Consider the following 22,943-nt stretch of genomic DNA (forward strand, 5'->3'; position numbering starts at 1 on the left):
AGTGAAGCTTTACACTGGCTTTCTTTACAACAGACGATTTAATCAGCCTGCAGGATCGTGCTCTTTGCTTTACTTCCTTTTTTTCCCCAATTTTCCATGATTGCTGAAAATGTTTAAAAAGCTGGTTAAAATGGTTTTCATGATACGCCCTTGATACCGACAAGTAAAAAAAGATTCAGAAACACTTTCAAAGCAAACTGGCCTCGTTTCTCTGTGATTACACAAGTTTGTTCTTTTCCCTTCATCATTTTTGTCTCCAGCACTTTTCAGTACAAAGTGTCAGCAAAGATCAGACCTCACATTAAAAGAGAAACTTACTGACTACAGGCTGTAATTTATAAGTTTGTGGCTGGGCAATACGATGATAAAATATTGATAGTGTGATAAATTATGTCACGATACACTTTTCTGGAATATTGCAGATATCATCAAGTATTTTTTTAATAACAGTTACAAATGCTGTTTGGAAGCAGCTGAGTAAATGTTAAAGTGCAGTGAATCTTTTCCTCCTTTTCAGTGTTAAATAATTTATTTTTGTGGATGTCATATAAAAACATTGCTCAGTTTTTAATATTATTTTAACACGACTCTTTTGCTGGGAGCTTGTTAGCAAACCATACAGCATGATACATACAGTGTATCATAGAATTGTCTTAAAGTCTTGTGATACGGATTTTTTTGTCATATCGCCCACCACGTATGAGTCCATGTGCTCACGTAATGAAATTTCCAATCAAGAAGAGTCTCAACTAAAATATATAAAATATAGCCTCGCCATGCTCAAATATTCACTACAAAATTATTCTTGAGTGATCTTAACTAGTGAGAAATTGCATTGGTTTCCTGGGGTGCTTATGTCATCAAAACATTACATCACGAATGCTTTTTATACACAGGATGTCATGTTATTGTGCTACTATTAATAACACACACACAGAGAAGCACACGGGAAATTTCAAAACAATGCACCTCTATGGAAGAAAAAGATTTGTTTCACTCTAATCATTTCAAACCACAGGGAGACTTGCAAAGACACTATGAGCACTATGGTTTCATCATTACTAGACAATTTTAATTTAGAGGAATTTATAAAATAGCCCAAGGGTGGGTACGTAACATCATCTGCTGTATGTTGCTTATGTTAGTAAAGACCTGAATATTGTAAACACTATGCATGTAAAAACTATTCCTTTCTTATCTGCTCTTAGACTTCATCCTTCATCCATTGCGCTAATCTCATCCTACATGAAACACTCATGACATTCATCAGATTTGCAATCATGAGACTTGAAGACATGAGACCTCCAGACTCCTCATTTACTCACCTCCTCTGCTCATGACTCATCCATCATAAGAGCCGGAGATTACCCGCTCTCCCGCTGTCAGTCAAATTACCAGAAAGGATCCTTTAAATCAGATGAGCAGTGCCACGTTTCTCGGGCAGCATCTCAGATACCACTACTACCTCTCCAGCCCACTGCCGTTTTTCTTCTCTCTTATTGTTCTTTTCTACAGAACTCGCAAATCACTCCTCACTTTTTCGAGCATGTCCACCATCAACTTTCCCTCTCTGTGCCAATGGAAGCTGCAGCCTTTTCAAATAAAGTGCTCAAAAATGATGCAGTGAAGATAAAATAAAGTTTACACAAGTCTGTTTACTGGAACAGATTTTAAGCTGAAGCTGTAAGAGATTTTGTTAGCACGCTTAGAATAGACAAGCTCACATCTTGGTGTGTGGTACAGGTTTAACCCCATCAGCTCCCAGAACCTGGCTGTAGGTTTAAGACTTACATTCCTCACTCTCATTACTGCATACATTTCCTGTGAGTTTCACTTTATTACTGAATAGTTTGTAGTAGTTACTGAATAATGTGCTTTAAGGCGATTTATTGAATCATAAGACGGGTGTTTAAGATGGTAAAATCCTGGGTAACAAGTTACAAATCATTGGCTTTTGCCCATCGTGGGGCTTCTGTGCAACACAAGCCTTTACCCTATCCAACATGAGGCCTAACATTTTGCTCAACATGGGGCATTGGCCCGCCAGGATCTCCTATCCAACATGAGGCCTAACTAGGGTGTTCTGCACGTGGGATATTGCCCAACTAAGAGTTTTGCCCAGCCAGGGGTTTCTGCCTGACATAAGACTTCTGTCCAATATGGGACTTTTTCCTACCAAAAAACTTTGGGCAACCAGAAACTTCTTCCCTACATAGGACTTTGACTACATATGGGCTTTGGCCAACAATGGGCTTCTGTCGAATATTGGACTTTGCCTACTAAGGGGCTTTCAACAGTCAGGGGCTTCGGCCTACGTGGAGCTTTGGCCAATCAGGGGCTTTTGCCCAACAAGGGATTTTGCCTACCCAGGGCTTTCGCAAAACCAGAGGCTTCTGTCAAGCTTTGGCTAATCAGGGGCTTCTGCCCAACATGGCACTTTGTCTAACCAGGGGATCTGACCAACTAGGGGCTTCTGTCAAATATGGAGCTTTGATTAATCAGGAGCCTCTGCTCAACATGGGACTTTGTCTAACAGGGGCTTCGGTCAAATATGTGGCCTTGCCTACCCACAGGCTTCTGCTCAACATGGGACTTTGTCTAACCAGGGGCTTCTGTCAAATATGAGGCCTTGCCTACTCACAGGCTTCTGCTCAACATGGGACTTTGTCTAACCAGGGGCTTCTGTCAAATATGAGGCCTTGCCTACTCACAGGCTTCTGTTCAACATGGGACTTTGTCTAACCAGGGGCTTCTGTCAAATATGAGGCCTTGCCTACTCACAGGCTTCTGCTCAACATGGGACTTTGTCTAACCAGGGGCTTCTGTCAAATATGAGGCCTTGCCTACTCACAGGCTTCTGTTCAACATGGGACTTTGTCTAACCAGGGGCTTCTGTCAAATATGAGGCCTTGCCTACTCACAGGCTTCTGCTCAACATGGGACTTTGTCTACATATGGGCTTTGGCCAAGCATGGGCTTCTTTCGATATTGGACTTTGCCTACCAAGCGGCTTTGCGCAATCAGAGTCTTCTCTCTTACATGGAGCTTTGGCCAATCAGGGGCTTCTGCCCAGCATGGGACTTGGTCAGCTCAGCTGCAGTCGGACTCGACATTACAGCTGCTGCGTACAAACGCTGGACTCCGGCACACTCGCACACACAGACGCGTTCAGACGGCGGCAATGCTAAACACAATTAGTTGCCGAAAAGCATCAAAAGCCGCCTATTTTTTCTATTTTCGACCTAAACTGAATGTGGAAATGTTTACGTTCCTTTGTTCTATTGTGAGTGTTTGAGACTAACTCGCACTGAGAGAGTAAACAAAAGTGGCAGCCGTCTTCACAAATCACTCTGTTCAGCACTGATCCATGGCCGAGTGGCAGAGGAAAAACCTCGACCTCCTCCACCACCATGCTTCAGGTTCTCTGAGAGCCTGCTCACTACAGCTGTGCCATCACCTTCACAAAAATATACAGTCTGTGTAGTTTATGCTTGAGAAGAGGAGACGGTTATTTAAATATGATGAACAAGCACTTTTTTCATCTTACAAAGGTAGTCTCCTGCTGCCACCTCGAGCATCAACACATTACACTAACACTTTACACTAACACTTTACACCAGCACATTACATTAACACTCTACACTAACACTTTACACTAACACTTTACACTAACACTTTACACCAGCACATTACATTAACACTCTACACTAATACTTTACACTAACACTTTACACCAGCACATTACACTAACACTCTACACTAATACTTTAACACATTACACTAACACTTTACACTAACACTTTACACTAACACTTTACACCAGCACATTACACTAACACTCTACACTAATACTTTAACACATTACACTAACACTTTACACTAACACTTTACACTAACACTTTACACCAGCACATTACACTAACACTCTACACTAATACTTTAACACATTACACTAACACTTTACACTAACACTTTACACCAGCAAATTACACTAACACTCTACACTAACACTTTAACACATTACACTAACACTTTACACTAACACTTTACACCAGCAAATTACACTAACACTCTACACTAACACTTTAACACATTACACTAACACTTTACACCAGCAAATTACACAAACACATTACACTAATACTTTAACACATTACACTAACACATTACACTATCACTTTACATTAACACTTTACATTAACACTTTACACTAACCCTTTACACTACAAAATCACATTACACTAATATTACACTAACATTAACACTTTACACCAACACACTACACTAACACACTACAATAACACACTACACTAACCCTTTACACTAACCCTTTACACTACAAAATCACATTACACTAATATTACACTAACATTAACACTTTACACCAACACACTACACTAACACACTACAATAACCCTTTACACTAACACTTCAGATTTAAAATATGTAGAAAACTCAGTGTATCAGTATGAGAGTGTGAGACTTACTGTGCATGCAGTTCCTTCATGCTACTTTTCCTGAATCCAGCAGAAATCCACGTAGCGACTTTGTTTCAAATCCACTGTTTAGTATTTTTGTTGTTGTTGTTTTTTATCCAGCTCACTTCAAAAGCCTCTCAGAACAAAACGCTCATTATCCTCCAAGCCCGTTTCATGTGAGAGTCCTGGAAAAAAACATAAAAAAGCACTTTTACATTAACAGGACCTCACTAGACGATGGAAATCTTCTCCACTGTTCTATCCTGCTGTTCTTTTCGTCTTTTTAAGGCAGTAAACACAGCGGCGGTGATGTACCTACTCCTCACAGTCTGGGAGGAAAGATGAAGCGGGATTTTTGCCATCTGGGGGCAGAAGTGCTGGGGGGAGGAGTCGGCTTCATCTAGCCAATCAGACGCGACTCAAGTTTAAACCCCGCCTCTTCATAACCCTCTGCCAGTTCAGTATGTGAAATATTGCTTGTTACTGAATAAGGAACGTATGCATGCAGATAGAGTAGATTGCAAAAGTTTGGACACCCATAGGACAGAATAAAAATTTTTAAATCTATATCAACATCTAGAGTGTTTTGAGTAACAAAAATGGTCGAATATTTTATGATATATACATGTATATACCATTTTTGTTACTTATAACACTGTTTGTGTGTGTATACATAAACATATATATATATATATATATATATATATATATATATATATATATATATATACATCCTTAGGACAAAATTAATTTTTTTTAATGTATAGCAACATCTAGAGTGTTATGACTAACAAAAATAGTTGAATATTTTATGCCAAGATACTAGTAGTGGAAAAAAATGTATCAGTTCAAATGAGGTCATGGCAAAACTGTTTGTTTTACCTTTTGCTGCAGCATGTAACCATAAAATATACTGTATCATTCATTCATCTTCAGTAACCGCTTTATCCTGGTCAGGGCCATGTTGATCCGGAACACTGAGTGAGGTGAGAATACACCCTGAATGTGATGTCCATCACAGGGCAACATGTGGACGCTCATTCACAACTATGTGCAATTTAGCATAGATGATCCACCTACATATGTTTTTGGGAGGTGGGTGGAAACTGAAGAACCCAGAGGAAACCCACACAGACACGGAGAGGACATGCAGAACTCTGCACAGACAGTAACCCAAGCTTAGGGTCGAACCGGGAACCCTGGAGGTGTGAGGCGGCAACACTACCCACTGTGTCACCGGACACATGTGCAGTAAAAGTGGATGTACATCATATCGCTTTACATATGACACAGTTTGACTGTTTTGTTAAAATGGTATATGGCACAGTTGTTGACATGCTTTACCTTCCTGCAGGCTACACTTTTAATGAGAACTACTTTTGGAAATTCCTTCTATTCAGATCTGCCCAGACATGATAAAACCTACTGGCATTTACAAATGTGAAATTACTTGTATCAGATATACTAGTTGTACAGACTGAAAATATTACCTTTTTTGAAGCACTTTTTGTTGAGGAAGTCACCAGTTCATGATTAATTCAGATTACCAAAACCAAACATTTAGTTGGAAAGCTGTGTTAGAAATATTTATGCAGTTCTCCTAATCTGACAATTTACAATTGCTTCCAGTTATGGAAAATAGCTAATCTTGAAGGAAAATGCCCTGCACACGTCTGAACAAGTCATACGATGAATGAGATGCACAGCCATGAACCCAGATGGCTTCAATTAGGAAGCTACTTACGTATGTGCTTTTAGATTAGAGGAAGTAAAATCAGCTTGACAGACGATGTTGCTGCTCCAGGCTATTGAGCAGTACTGGATTTTAAAGCATGCTATAGTCTTGCTCATACATTTAGAGAGTAAATTCATGTATCACACTGTAATAAGATGGAAAAGTCAGCTGTTTGGTGGGTCTGGGTGAGAGTCTTGTTAAAATCATTTTGCTTCACTTTGGAAAACTGCCACAACAGTGTCAAAATGGGGATGGGGAGGATCAAAAGAAAATATTTAAACCTCATCATTTTTGTATGCCTAATACTGCCAAACTAAGTGGAGTGAAGAGTTTAACATGCCAGGACAGAGACGTCTCCATTCAGACTTTGACAAATGATTTATGACAGTGCACTTACAAAGTGTATAAATGCTTTGGAATGATCTAGATTTCTTTTTTAATGCTACTTGAATTGCCATCTGATCATCTGATCAGAGTCATAATAGTATATAAAGATCGTCTCACTCAACAAACAATCCACACTTACGCTTTAAAACACCATATACAGGAGCTGGTTACTTTCCCCATCACACCTGTTGAAACATTTTGCTTGTAATTCTTCTGCTGTTTCTGTCCGCTCCATATTCTCTTTCCCTTAAGGCTCATTTTTAAAGCAAACATGCCATAACGTGTCACATAGCATTCTTCTTTTCAGTTTTAAGCCCTATTTTTAATATATGCAATAAATAGAACTATGAGTCATCTGTGAATAGTGCACTCATCCTTTAACTTAGTGTTGAGGTAAACATTACACCTCTTCTTCCTTTTCATTCTGCTCAGACAGCCTGTGCTCAGAGCCATCTGTGGAGCAGATGTTAGGTAGATCATGTTAGGCCTTTCAGAATAGGACAGGCTTTTACAGGAAGGGCAAACTTTACTGGTTTTTTTATACTTATTTTTGTCCTTGAAATTTTGGTGGCCAAAGTGATTTCTTGCAATATATACAGCATGGCATGAATAAAATACAATAGGGCATGCTGTTATATGAAAATAATTAATGATGGAGTGGTCTGATGCTGTTACCACACTCAAGTTGTTTTTTTTCCCCAATAACAGCACATCCTGAAATGTTTCATTCCGCTTATACCACAGCAATTTGCCAACAATTACAAATTTTAAAATTATTAATGATAACACATACTTTCTATCCATTTACAGTTACACTTAATGTTGTGGAACATCTGAGAGATAAGTTAGTTCCTGTTATTACTTATGTTATAAGCAGGTATAAGCAGTCATTCCCTCACTGGCCTCTCTCAGCTTGTTACTGAGAAACTGCAAATTGCAAAGCACATTTTTCTTTGTTAAATAACCCCAATCTGATTATTATTAGTTTTAGATTATGCAGAGCATCCGCACAATCCCTGTCAAAGAGTTGAACAATGAGTCATGCTGTTTTAAGAAATGAAACTTCTGACCAATCACATTCAAGAGGTCAGCAGCGCTGTGGTGTAATATAGAATAAACCATCATTTTATACACCATTGACATTAAAAACTTTAATAATTTCTAGTAGTAGCTATAAACTGCACTATGGTCTAGGTTTAGACGAATAGAGTTAATAAAACATGGTTCAAAGTCAAAGTCAACTTTATTGTTATTGTTTTTCATCACAGACATGTTGAGTGAGGAACAAAATATAGTTTCTCCAGAACATGGTGCTACATATAACATGAAACAGCAGCAGACAACAATGCATACAGTCAGACAATGGACTACACACGACACTATAGAATAGACTCTAAAACCATTATGCACAGGACAGTAGAGTCTAGATGTTAGTGGATAAATTATCATTGTACATGTATTATTATGGTTAAAATACTACAAAAACAATACTGTATATACAGACGGGTGACAAATTAAAGGAAAACATAACCAACATAAAGTGTACAAATTCTACAAGTCTCCCGAATTGTATTGGAGCAATGAACACCATTCTTGCAGAAGGTCTTCCCTCAGTCAGTGTTTTGATGATGGTGGGGGACGGAGGATGGATGGTGGTGTTCAGTTGGGTTGAGATCTGGTGACCGTAGAGACCATAGTGTATGATTTATCTCATTTTCCTCCTCATCAAACAATGAGGATTAGCCCTCGTGCCCTGTGGACTGGGGGGGGCGGAGTCATCCTGGAAGAAACCACTCCCATTACATATACTGTATATATGACAAACAGACAGATTGATAACTGGCAAAAAAAATGGAAGAGCAAAATCAACAAATGAAGTTGTTCTTTGTAATGTAGTAATAGTGTACTGACTCAGAGACTCAGAGAGCCCCCACACACACCCATGCTCATTATACTCGCTTGTTAACTGACCACACAGAGCTCATCTATGTAAACAGTGTGTTCCTCCATCTTAGGAATGCTTAAATCCACATTTCTAATTAGTTTCATTAGACGGAAATGTACAGTCCAAACATTTGTCCTCTTTACGACAACTGGCTTGAAGTTTCTGATGTGGTGCAGACGTTACACACTTTTACCACAGAAAACTGGTGACAAGCCCGAAACAACAGCCCTCAGAGACTGTGTACCCCAGCACACAGTGGTTAAAATCTAACAACAGGTTAAGGTTCTGTGTTAGTGACCAGAAGGTTATGAATTTAAATCCTAGAATTGTCAGAGAACCACGGCTGGCCTTAAGCACATTTATATGTTTGGATTGTTCTCTGTCTGATATTTACCTCATGAATACTAGCAGCGGTCAGATGAATAGCTCAAAGGGATGATGTACAAAATGAACACAGTGGTGGCTGGGGGTGATGTTAGCTGGGAGGCTAAAATCTAATATCTATAGATTATAATATTTATAGATTATAATATCTCAGCTTGACAGTGAAACTATTAGGACTGAGCAATGCATTATTTTCGGCATAATAAGAATGTAGATTGACGTGATCGTCTTTGAAGAGTACGCCTGCATTTAAGTTATTACTAGTTAGTAGTTACTAGTTAACAGTATTTGATACCAGTATTAGACAGAGCATGCAGTTTAATGCACTTACTCACTATCAGTAACAGCTTTAGCCTTGTTAGGGTCTTGATGAATCCGGAGCTTGGGAATGGGATGGGACGCCAGGCCTTCGCAGGGCAACGTGCACACACATTCACATACTCATTCACTCATTCAACTAGGGGCATTTTTCTTAACCTATCCACCTACTGGTGTGTTTTTGGGAGGTGGAAGGAAACCAGAGGAAACCCACACGGACATGGGGAGAACAGGCACAGAGCTCCACACAGACAGTAACCCGAGCTCAATATCGAACAGTGGACCCTAGAGCTATGGTATGAGACGGAAATGCTACCCGCTGCACCACCTTTCCACCCTGAAATATTGATCTGCCATTTAAAAATCAATATCAGCAGTGTGATACTACTGTGGTCTTAAAAACCCTGCAGGTGATTTACTGCCTTCTAAATATGTAAAAACATGCAGGTTTGCTAGATATTATTGTCAGCACAGCAGTAACACTGACTGTCAGCACAGCAGTAACACTGACTTGGTAGATTGTGTGGCACTGGTACAAGTGTTGCTCATTGTCACTTTGGGTTGAGAAACAGTCCAACCAAGACCTAAACAATCCAGACAAAAGAGGTCCTGTGGTCAAAAGTCAAACACTGACATTGATCAACACACACTGTGCATGGATCAACTGAGCTATAGTCTCATTGTGGACCAACAAGGTGGGCTTAGAAACCTTATTTGTGCTGCTGCAGCTTTATGCCAGCCTGATAATAATATTTGGTAATAGTTGAATCTGTTGCAGGTCTGCATCGCATGAAATTACCATTGTACCATCACAGACTGTCGTGCTTCTGCATTTTTCAGGAAGTGATTCACTTCAAGATGGTCTAAGAAGCAGATTAGAACACACTTGCGCTAATATTGAGTGAGACAAAAAAGCAAATGTTGGCTAATTATATGCAATAAATCAGCAACATATTTCCAAAAGGAAATATGTCAAGATTAAATTGATCTTAAGCATTTATGTTGAATTCGATTCAATTCAATTTTATGTGTATAGCATTGTTTAACAACAACCATTGTCACAAAGCAATGTTACAAAAATGCGGATATAGGTTTAGATCCCTAATGAACAAGCCAAAGGTGACAGTGGCAAGGAAAAAACTCCCTGAGACAGCATGACAAAGAACCTTAAGAGATAGCAAACTCAAAAGTGTGAATATAAATCATTAAAATATACAGGTGTAGGAGAGAAAGTGTCCTGAAAGGATGTTCAGTATGAGAAGACTGTGAACAAGAGTCCTGCAATAAGCACAGGACAGTCTTTATGATTACAAATCTACAGACTCGAGGTGGGATTATCCACGGAAACAAAAGTGAGATTTGGGAACTGTTTTGGGAAGTGCAGGTCTTTATGGTATCCATGTGACACCATGTTATGTTTTAGATCCTCTGTTACGTTCTCATCTTCCTAAGAAACTAAATTCAAATCCACCTCATTAACCGCTACTTGAACTGCATTCATTATTTCTAACACATCTGCTGCTTCCCTCACTAATTGACTACAAACTGAAATCCAACCATAATTCATGCAACAGCTCAGAGTTAGTGCTGATCTGAGATCAGCTGCTGGCCTAAAACGATCCCTACAACACTCAGCATATGTGACTGATTAGGAGTACAGCCCCAAGCTAAAAACTGCAGTCACATCAGAGCGAGTGTTTCAGTCAGGATCATGTGCTTGTTCATAACCATTAACACTTTCCAGGTGAGAAATGGCTCCACAGTGGTGCTGAAGAGAAGACTGCAATGAGGCTCAGTGGTGAAAGTGGAAGGAAGAGTTCAAATCCAGAAGTGGACCAGAGCTGGGCCAAGGCCTTTCACCCTGACCTGTTTAGCCTTTTGCTTTGATTGGAATTTGCACATACATGTAGAATTTATACCTCAGCTCTTCTGAATTCTCAGTTCTGATTGGTGCGAAGGTGTTAATTTTCCATTAGAGCAACTTGCACAACAGACTAGCAGGTTTATATTAATGTGTGCATAATAAAACATTATTGTTTCTATTGTAACAATTTATACAGGGACTTGTTTGGTGGACACAGTATATAAACAGATTTAAGAAGTGTGTATTTGTTGATTTTTGGATTCAGGATTTCAGGACCAAGGGCTTTGTGGTTTGAAGTTTCTCAGTAACATGATAAGCTGGTAAAGGAAGAATGCTTAAAGCTGCTATATGGGAATTGATAACAGGAACTAACTTCAAACACAGACATTCCACAAACTGAAATGTAACTATAAAGGGATAAAATGTATGACATGTCGTTCTGTAATAAATAAAAATTGGTAATCTTTGGCAGCTTGATGTAACAGTGTAGTAATAACAAGAATATAACCTCATCATTGATTAATTTTCTATAACAGCATGCCCGGTCATGTTTTATTCCCATAACTAATATACACACAGTGCAGGACTGTGATTACGGTGGAAAAGCCTCCTTATGGAGAATTATTCATGTTCTTGTATGTTTTTCGCATAACAACTAAACAACAGATCAAACACACATTGACACACTCACCTTTAGAAAAAAATGGGGACTAAAAGGAAAGATGGGCGTTCATGGTGAGCTCATGAAGATGAAAGAAGTGTGCATTCAAAAAGAAAAAGAAAAAAAATCATACCCCATGCACATACACATTCTCACACAAAAATGAGTGACAGATGAGTTTTGAGGCACTCCCAATACCTTCATTTATTTGGTAATAGGAAAGTGTACACATATGGATCCCTTCATGATGGGCTCTACAGTTACACATGATTTCAATTTTCTTTGCCCAAAAAGTATTCGCTACATATAGGTATAGAAGTAGCTAAGTACTGCAAGGTAAGCATTAATCATGATTGATAAACAAAGCAGAAGCAAGCATGTAAATTATTGCTTCCAAAATGAGTAAAAAACAATAATTTGGCAGCAGAAAATGAAAACGTAATGAAACATGAAATTCAACAGAAAATGTCTGATCAAAGGCATCTTCAGTTAACATTAAAAGCAAAGTAAAATGTTCAATTTAGGGAACAAAAAGAGCATTTCAGAATATAGATGCTTATTGGATTAGCTGACAAATAAAACTACAGATTTAGCTGGAATGTGCTGTTAAGCTTCTGTGCAATCTGCCCCATTCTCATCTCTAAAACAAAAGATAAATACAGTAGAGTTAAACAGGTATGACAGTTACAAAAAAATCAAGTAAAGCATAAATGTGAGTCTCAATCAAAATGGTCATTTGAGTTTTTATTTTATTATTCATGAATCAGTTTGTAAGAGAGGAATACATAAACATGAAAACTGGGGAAAAGTAGCAAACTGTTTTATAGACCATCTTGCAACATTGATACTGGCATGAAACTTCGCATTGCACACTCTATTTAAACCCCTCTTTCTGACCGTACAATAAAAACTAATGTTAATATAAAGCAGTTGTTTAGATTTAGTGGATAGCTGGGGCTCCTGTCTGAAGGAAGACAGTGATATTTTAAAAGTACTCTACAGAGGCAGGTAGATAGAAATGAAACAAATTATCGTTTCTTCACACAGCATATGCAAAGAATAGGAAAGAAAAAAAACTGAAGCCTAAATCACTGACATTCCCCTTACACATAAAATTTAAGATTAGGGACAAATCTAGGATTCTAAAAGCAATTCGCTCAGTCGTTCATGAATGTCATGTCATGTTGAGGAACAGCTACAGTACATATTGAAACGTGGAGGTTACGAGTGATGTAACCGAGATTAGGCACATAAAAGTGGTGGTTTCACGTATGTATAAGAAAACCGTAGATTAATGATGCTAAAGTGACGAAGCCAGTGAGAGGCAGTTAAAACAATAAAGGGTGAAGTGTGAGAGGTCTGAGAGGTAGCGCTCAAAGTATTAGTGAAGGTCACGACAGTGGAAAATATAAACCCTTTATGCTACTGATCAATAAAAATTTGGAAATAGTCAATCCCAGGGAACGACTTGTGAAGAATAGTGAGGGCTTTACATAATCAAATATTTTCTTCAATTTTACCCTGGGAACATCCACACACTCTCTAGACATCAGCTGAGGAGGCTGCCTTTGAGATCCACCATGTTTGACTGACGCTGGATGCACTGACTGAATAATGCAGTCCGCCTACCTGCACCATGAGCTGATTCCATTATCAAACTTGGTTTCGTTTGCTCAAAAAAAAAAAAAAAACAAAAAAAAAAGAAAAAAAACTTCCAAGAGCCATTACCGCCATTGCACTGATGTAACACTACAGGTCTGGAGCTAATCTGTGCCCCAGTGGGAGTATTTGGTGCTTAATAATCCTGTGGTTTCACTGGAGCTCCACAATCTTCGAACCAAGACCGCCAAGTCTGGTAGAGAACAGTAATCTGAAACTGTTCAACACAGAGACTTTTTCCATACATCACAGACTCAAACCCTCCAGTTCTTTTATCATCATTCTTATTGAGTGTATGCATCAAAATCTCAGGGGGAGGAAAAAAAAAAAAATCAAACAGTAATATAGCTCTAAAATGGGGGAGGATACTCACTTTCTGCTCTGCAATTTTTGTACTTGCATTAATAGGAAATTAAACCCATATTACCTTAAGGGCAGAGTACTAAGAAAAAGAAAAAAAAGCCCACTTGTCCAGTTATGCAAAGGGTATAGATTGCTCCTGTGGTATGTTCAGACAGTCCAGGAAGAGAATACCCCTCATGCATTTAACTGGACAAAATAAGAATGAAAGGAGGAGGGGAAAAGGCAGGCATGCTTTCCTCTGGCCAGATCAAGGCTGTGTAGAGAATGTAGAAGGGAAGCAAGTTATTGGCAAGGAAAGGGGAGTATGGGGTGGGGTGTGTGTTACTGAGACAGCTCTGTAGAGAGTTTTCGTTCATTTCAGATACAACCCTTTCTGCCTGTTTTTTTTTTTTTTTTTCAGCAACCAGTCAAATGTTTGTTTTTAGTGCTTTACAGGTGTATCCTCATTTGGTGAAGGCAGCCACAACGGCCCAGAGCAGCTCGTTGGCGTTACTCTTCATGCTCTCACCCTCAGGCTCGAGGTCGAGCAGCTGCCGCACCCTCTTCATGGCCAGGTCGTACTGCTCGTCCAGCAGCGGCGCGAATGCGTTTTCCAGCACGTCGGACGAATGAGCCAGGAAGATGAGCGCCAGTAGACGCTTGTCCATGCGCTGCGGGTCGTTCACCCACTTGTCCAGCACGGCTTCCTGTACCTTCTTGATGAGGCGCTGCTTGATGTTGCTGTTGGTGAGCGGGTGTGTCGTCATGTCGAACAGCAAGAAGTTTTGCTTCTCTGTGGTGAGAACGCCCTTCTCCACCAGGTTCTTGGCGAGGCGTTCACGCACGTTCCGCAGCTGGTAGTGGAGCTTCAGCGGGTTCCATGTCTCGCCTTCGGGAGACAGCAGTCTCATTAGTTATGTATGTGATTAACACATATAGGAGAAACCCAAAATCTGCTGCTGAGCTGCACAGCATACTGCTACAATATCGTCTGTTTGTTTAGAACTCTGATCACAACATTACAATAATCAGTGAATGACTGGATGTTAAAGCTTTTTGGTTAATGAGTAAAGCTGCATGAACTGGTATGTAGATATTGCCACGTTTATTCATTTTTCTTCAAAGAACAAGTCCAGATTTATATTGCTGTGTCATTTTGTGCATATTTTTTCAACGTAATTGAATGATTAGTTGTCATGACTGAAGCTTCAGCACCCCACAGAAGCAAACAGAAATGACCTTTGACAAGCTGAACATTAAACTGTATTATATACAGGGTTCTAAATAATAAAAATAATTATATTAACTGAAAATTAAGTCCAGATTTTTCAAAGCTGCTCATCTTCTCAACCCATACTAAGACACAACACATATTTTAAATGTGGAATCTGCAGTGCAAAATAGAAGGCTGTGCAAAACACCAGTGCAAGTAAAGCTTGGTACGCTTCAATCCTTACCACTAAGGAGCTCGATCCAGCTCTGTACAGTCTCTGGTGGCTGGGTCTCTTTAATATGTTTCAGAGCTTCATCCAGGAGCACATCACCAGTTGGAGCGTCAGATTTACAAATGACCTGTTAATGAAGGGTGCCAGATTTTATACTACTCATTTCATCAACACAGCAAAGATGTTCGTGTTTCGGTACATTGAACTCCATTAACAAAAGCGGAGGCAACATTTTGCAGAAGCCATAGTGAATAGTAATAATTAAAAAAAAAAAAAAAAAAAAGAATACATGACACAGGTTAGGTTTTGAAAAGAAGATCTAACTTCAACTTAGAAGGCTGTAGTGCCTTACTCATACTATTTCCCTTAGCGAACCTGAAAGAATAAATATTAAAGAGCACCCTCTTGTGACGCAGCACTATATATTGCAACTCAATGTTTTTTTTATAGCAAGACATTTATTTTACAAATTGGATACGAAATTATTGAAATGTCATTATTTTGTATCATATTACATGAATAATGGGCACCTGAAAAACTGACTCATGCATCATGCCTATTAATAAAACTACTTGGGATTGAGTGTGGAAGGACTAAGCTGTAGCCTTACCATCAGAAGGACAGTACAACTGAGCAAGAGAAGCCAAGAGAACAAAGGCATCTTCAGAGATCTGGATTTAGTCCAAGGATGCAGACTTGGTTCTCTGCTAATGATAAAAGTAAGCCCACCTTTCTGGCGAGTAGGCTTTTCCTCCTCATGCCACAGGCCTCCAGCTGCAGCCTCCCTCGTAAGGCGAGCTCAATAAGCATGCAGCCGCGCAGCCCTGAAGATATGCAGTCATTCCAGAAAGAAGTGTAGCCCTGTGAGGACAGACCGGGTTAAATCAGTGGCGGTGGCAAATAAACAATTATAGTTTATAAACAATTTTTCTAGTGAAAACATTTAGTAAAAGACTGGACTCCTTGACAGTGTCATTAATTGTGACTCCTAGTTGCGAAACGTATTAGATCAACATTCTTATTTTTAAGGAACATTCAAAATAAGAATACTTAAAACACAGATTAAATATAAATTATGTACTTAACATACACTATATGGCCAAAAGCTTGTGGACATCTGACCATCACACCCATATGTGCTTGTTGTCCCATTCCACATTTAGATATGCTGTTATAATAACCTCCACTCTTCTGGGAAGGCTTTCCACTAGATTTTGGAGCATGGCTTTAGGGATTTTTGTTCATTCAACCATAAGAGCATTAATGAAACCAGGCACTGATGTTGGGCGAGGAGACCTCCTGTGTGGTCGATGTTCCACTTCATTCCAAAGGTGTTCAGTGGGGTTGAGGTCAGGGCTCTGTGCAGGACACTCAAGTTCTTCCGCACCAACCTTGGCAAAACATGTTTTTATAGAGCTCAATTTGTGCACAGGGGCACAAATTCCATGTTCCATGCTGGAACAGGTTTGGGCTTCTTAGTTCCAGTGAAGAGAAATTGTAAAGTTACAACATACAAAGATATCCTATAGTGTGCTTACAGCATTGTGACAACAGTTGGGGAAGAACCACGTATGGGTGTGATGGTCAGTTGTCCACAAACTTTTGGCCGTATACTGTAGCATAGGCTGGGAGACTTTGATAAATTATATCATGATACATGTTTCTGATCATGTGCTTAAAATCTCCTTTTCCTTGTTAAATAGTTTACATTTATGATCGCTAAAAAACACTGAACGTTTCATTTCTTATCTGCCTTTGGTACCTCAGCAACCTCAGAAACAACGGATGAGCATGCATGGTAAGTTTTATGACACTCACTAACACATGGACCAGGGCTGAGTAGTATTACTGCACAATTACTAGCCTGGTCAAATAAATGCTATGACACAGAACGAAATCCTATATAATCCCTATATGATTAGAGTATACTAATGTGCTGCTGATTTGAGATAACCAACAGGGGCCAGATCCTGGAGTTTTAAAGTTACCAATCCTTGGACCAACTGGAAAGACTTGTTCCACTTCATTGAGCAAGGCTGGCTTAAGTCTCTCTCTTTGTGCCTTTTGTGTCTTGCATCAATCTACTGCCCTCCTATTCCTGTGCATGTCAGTACTCCAAACATTTTTACATCACGCTGTATGAGATTTCTAAGTGTTCAGCTCATCTTCTAAAGCTAATCTGTGTATCTACCATATTTCTATGTCAAATATTAACAAATATGACTTGTATGCAAGGTAACAAATCACATGGATAAGGCCATAGTCCTTAACCTCTTCTAAAAGATCATCCAGCAAATTGTCTTTGTGACTTTCACAAAAAGTCAAAAAGTTGTTGGCTAACATTCTGATTTTGAGCTTTAGTTGTAGTTGTAAAAGAATATGAGACGGACCAGCGCCTTTATTTTCAGTATGTTTAACCTCACGGAGAGCTGACTGTGTGTAGTAAGCAGCAGAGACTTTATTATAAATGTAGTTTAGTTAGTTAGACATTCATAACTAGGACTTGTTACAGTGCGCTCATTGCATGAGCTGCTTTTCTTGTAACAGAACTGGCAGCGCCCAGACAGCGTTTTTTTTGTTTGTTTTTTTTTTTTGGTAAATAAAAACACAAAGCATGAAGGCAGCCTTGTCGGTAGGCAGATTTAAAGCATCTGACATCTGGATCACTAAAACATGCATCGCTTCATGATTTCAAAGTGAAAGAATACAACAGATTGATATACCTGATGTGGTATAAACCGAAGCGACCTTAAGCCATGATCAGCTGTATAGATCATGCTTGTTCTTTTTTTTTTATATATACACATTCTCATTTAAAATAATTATATTTACTCTTTGTCTTTATTTTAGGGCTGCATCAAGACAGAGCTCAGAAGGAGCACATACAGCAAGTTACACTACTCTGTACGTACACCTTACCCTACTTTCATACTAGTGAGTGAAGCGGCTTGTAGTTTGTCTCTTGTGGGCATCGAGCGAGTGCTACTGCATGTACTGCATGTGTGAGCATGTACCATTCGTCCATCTCTGATAAAGTGTCAAGCCAAAATGTAGCCTACAGCACACGATTTACTACAGAATACGATATCTCAATCTTTAAAATGAATTGCAATATTATAATAAAGTGAAAAATGTGTGTACGCTACATGCCAGGTGTACTCGTACTAGCAGCACGAGCTAACTGTACTAGCTAGAAACACTCTCCAGAGACACCAGTGGTCTTTGCTATTTTCTTCAAAACTTTATTTTTCTTCGTAATGTCTCTAAACGAATTCAGTGCGAGGCTGTATATGACAGGACAGGACGAAAACATTTTATATTTTTATTCCTGTTTTTTTGTCTCAAGCAGGACTTAGGAACTAAAAGCAGGTAGGAACTAAAGTCGTGAAGGGGGAGGGAGAAAATGTTTTACCACACATGCTATACGAGGAATCATTCAAGCCAATCATTTGGATCACATCAATACCAAACAATTTGCATAAAGTTGAGAACATCTCAGCTTGCATGTTGCACTGTCGCTCTGAAGCTGAAATTGTGGCTTTGTGTTGTAGAAAATGAACAGTCCCTGTCATCTTATCGCTCTTTGGTGTGAACGTACCTTTAAGAGGATACACTGATGAAGTACTGAAATTTCTGCCAGTTGCAACAGCTGCTGATGGGGATTCATTTGAAATGAAAGTATAGTGAGATCGGTTCATTCTATCAGTCTTCTAGCACAGCAGGTTCGGTGTTCAACAGGACACGAACACTAACGCTTATACAAGACCAGACAGCTAACAACCATCACTACCTCAAATGCCACGTGCAAATTTTAGCCTGCTTTATGTGTGAGAACAAGAGCTTGTTCAAGAGGCCTGATATGCTTCTGTGCTCAGATATTAATAAAAGTGAATGCATACAAACAGGAAAAGTTGTAGCATCAATGTTCAAAAAAAAAAAAAAAAAAAGGCATGGTCATTCAACTTATTTACGCCCCTGATTGCTACATACTCTGAAAACTTATAAAATTTTTCAGGAGGTGACTGGACACTGTTGACTTAATTGTGCAATCGCACCTGTAAAGTGATCAGATGATTGTTTTAATCCCTCAAGGCTGGACAAAGTACTTGATTTATTCTTCAGGGTTTTTTTTTTTTTTTTTGTTCCCCCAACAAAACAACCATGAAAGAGGGATACCTGTTCACACTGATGCTTCAGAAGCAAATGTGTTTACATCTCTACAAAACAAAATTCTGTAATTATACAGAGATACATTACAAATACAGAGAGATGTTGGTAGATGTCAAATATATTTAACAGGCTTACCCAACTGATTAGTCACTAAACAACTTCTTAAAAGCACACAGCCTTAAAGTAAAATCAATATTTACTCTGCAGGCGAACAGAAGAGTTCGTCTTAGTTTGTCTATTTTACCGTTGTGCTTTTCGCAAAGCCTGAAGTATGGTCTCTTGCTCATTCATTGTACATCTATCTCTCTCTCTCTGTTTTTAATTACTTAGAATTTATGTATAGATCAGTGCTTCTCAGGGGTCTGTGATTATTATTTTGGCTACAGTGGTAGAAATCACAACTTTTCAAAGTTATCATAGTTATTATTGAGTTCTTATTTGTATTAGTCTATTACTTAATAAGCAAACCTATAAATACTGCCAATTTCGGACCTAATGTGTTCTGTGGATGCAATTTGCCAAAACACAACTGCAATAAATATCCAGAAAAACATTTGGACGCATGTAAATAATGAGCCTGATATTTGAATAGCTGGATTATGTTCATAAAATAAATGTGTACTCAGGGGATAGGAGTAAAAAGTGCACAAAGTTTAACAACCCCTGGTCTAGACAAGTATATTTGCAGGTAAACAACTGGAAAAACATCCAGTGAGTCAGAATTGTTTTGGAAATTGACCTCGATATCAGGAGAATTCAGTCCACACGACACTTATGTTAGCAGTATCAGCAATGTAAATGCAACCTTTTTTTTTTTTTTTTAAAGTGTGAGAACAGCTGACTGCTAAACAAACTGCTGTGCTAATACCTTAAGTTAATTAAGCTAATGTCAGCTAGGTGGCTAGTCTTTCAGCACACAAGCACAAGAAAAGTTTTCCAAGCACACCACTATACCTGTTTTAACATGACTGACTAGTGAACTTGACATTAATGTCGTTAGTAACATTACAGCTAACAATTGTTGCATTCATGAGTATAAATGACGTCTGTTTCTCCCAAACATTAGCTAGCTAAGCAGCGACAGCTAGCGAGTTAGCTGTCTTTATCAATATCAAGCCAAACAAAACTAGCATCTATCCCATTTGAGCTAATAGCTACTAATGATTCTTGGCTGGTTTGCGTGTTGTCAGGTCAGTATGCGAAAGTTAGCCTTGTTGAGTAAAACTAATACCGTCGGGCTAACCCAACTAACCTCGCGGTCTTTCAAGCCCAGAAGCAGCACTTCCTCCATGAGGGTCAGTCGGGTTTCTTTGGAGTCGCCGCTGTCGTCGTCCTCCTGTTCGTCTCGACGGTGCTCGTCGTCCTCGCTGCCCGCGCTCTTGTCTCTGTCGGCGGCGGCGGCGCTACGCGAGGCCTCGGTGCGCCTCTGCACGAGGCCCGAACTCCGCTGAGTCAACGAACTCATAGTGTTTAGCCGCACACAGGAAAGAAGAAAAACACACACACACACACTCACACACACACTCACACAACCTCCCAGACAAAGTCCAGTCTGAGGTTGGAGTCTTTTAGTTTAAGTCTGATACATAAAGCTTGACCGAATCCTTCTTAAATCCAATAGGCTAAATATTCGCTGGGTGTTTGGCTAGAGAGCGCGGTTTAATTCTTCACAGTTAGCTTCAGGTCGCACTTTCCTCTCGGCTCGCTCAGAGCTAACATGGCGGCCGCCGATGACGTCAGCAGTGGATGTGGCAGGCAGCCTCAGGTAACACTGGAGCCGGAGCAGGAGGCTCCCTCAGCCAGCTGAGAGCACAGGCTTACATTCCCACAGTAAACACACCTCTATTCTCCTTCTTTTTACAAGGCAATAATCCATAAACACACAGCAAAGCCAACAGAGAGGTCAAAACTCTGTCTCAGACCTCAGCACACATGAACTGAATAATAATGGCAGTTCTAACAGATTATTTGTGGCAACCTGGGAAACACTTCACATGGTCACAGTTTGACATTTTATATACTCACATATGTTTCTCAGTCACAAATAAAGTTCTAGCATTATAAAGTCTGTTTTCCCCATAAGTGAAAAGATAAAATATCTGGCATTTAAAGTCCAATTTCAACCTTCATTCCAAAGTATAACCTAATCTCACTGACTCACTCACTTTCAGTAACTGCTTCATCCTGGTCAGGTTCACAGTACAGCTGGAGCCGATCCCAGGAACGCCGAGTGTGAGCCAGGAATACAGCCAGGCTGGATGGGACGCCATCCACACACACATTCACACCCTCATTCACACACACGAGCAATTTAGAGTCACCAATCGATCTACCGGCATGGTTTTAGGAGGTGGGAGGAAACTGGAGAACCCAGAGGAAACCTACATGTACATGGGGAGAACATGCAAAACTACATACAGACAGTAACCCAAGCTCAGGATTAAACCGGGGACCCTGGAGCTGTGAGGCGCATCACACCACACCACATACCCACCACATCACGGTATCACCTATAACCTAATCTACTTGTGGAAAAACATTACTGCCAGATTTTAAATAATTGTAACTTTACACTGAGTTCTCATTTTGATTATCAGCATCATCCACATCAATCTCTGTCTCATCAAAAAACAAACAAAAAAAAAATTAGGTTCACAGAACATTTTCTGAACATTATAGTTCTTGTAACATTTAATTGCAAGAACCTAAAATCTGCTTCTACTCAATAATAATAATAATAATAATAATTATTATTATTATTATTAGTATTAGTATTACTCAGGTACTCCGGTTTCCTCCCCCAATCCGAAGACATGCGTCGTAGGCTGATTGGCATCTGTAACTTGTCCGTAGTGATTGAATGGGTGTTGTGAGTGTGTGTGTGTGCGATTGTGCCCTGCAATGGGTTGGCACCCCATCCAGAGTGTCCCCCACCTTGTGCCCCAAGTCCTCTGGGATAGGCTCCACAGAATAAGCAGGAAAGAATAAGCAGTACAGAAAATGGATGGATGGATGATAATAATACTTGTCCTTATTCTTTCATATCATATAATCATATTTGATTATTATTTAATAATAAAATGTCTCTATATTTGCTATCAACCTTTATTTTGATGAAAACTCCCCTTTAACATAATTAATTCTTCATTAAGTCTTGTGAATTTGAAGAAGCACACCATTTTCTTTGGAGGAATCCCACCGTAACAATTAGCTTGTAGTAAGATGTAGACAATGGATTCTCAATTTTAAAGGTTTTTTTCCAAGAGTTTGTGTGGCATGTAGTAGTGAGTAAATGAAATAATCTCACATATTTGCTTACAGGCTCCATGAAACTGTCTGTGATTGGTCTTCTCTCATGTCATAAAATTATATTTTATTTTGAAAGCAGGTAGTTCTTGGCCAAGTCTATTGACGAAACATACCACAGTCTTTAATGAAGCTAGCGAGACTATTCTTGTATTGCTCTGTTTATGGCAGCTGCCATTTCAAAACTTATACCAAGCTTAGGCCCTCACTGCTTTAACTGTCTTATCACTGTCAATAAGATTATGGAAT

The 22,943-nt window shown here is 39.3% G+C and overlaps 2 protein-coding genes across 3 annotated transcripts in view; both read right to left on the minus strand.

Annotated features, from left to right (window-relative positions):
* pdzd2 (PDZ domain containing 2) overlaps positions 1-4,823 on the minus strand; it is an 86,287-nt gene extending 81,464 nt beyond the window's left edge. For both annotated transcript variants that reach the window (XM_053228890.1, XM_026931236.3), the window contains exon 1: positions 4,488-4,823. The gene's annotated coding sequence lies outside the window, so the exon portion shown is untranslated. The remainder of the gene's footprint in view (positions 1-4,487) is intronic.
* A 7,127-nt stretch (positions 4,824-11,950) lies between these two features.
* golph3a (golgi phosphoprotein 3a) lies at positions 11,951-21,563 on the minus strand. Its single transcript, XM_026931439.3, has 4 exons — positions 20,641-21,563; positions 15,948-16,079; positions 15,231-15,345; positions 11,951-14,662 (listed from the first exon to the last, which is right to left on the minus strand). The coding sequence occupies exons 1-4, from the start codon at positions 20,851-20,853 to the stop codon at positions 14,238-14,240; spliced, it is 885 nt and encodes a 294-aa protein (XP_026787240.2). The 5' UTR covers positions 20,854-21,563; the 3' UTR covers positions 11,951-14,237.
* Positions 21,564-22,943: the final 1,380 nt, after the last annotated feature.

This window comes from Pangasianodon hypophthalmus, chromosome 24, assembly GCF_027358585.1.
Source record: "Pangasianodon hypophthalmus isolate fPanHyp1 chromosome 24, fPanHyp1.pri, whole genome shotgun sequence".
Classification (NCBI taxonomy): domain Eukaryota; kingdom Metazoa; phylum Chordata; class Actinopteri; order Siluriformes; family Pangasiidae; genus Pangasianodon; species Pangasianodon hypophthalmus.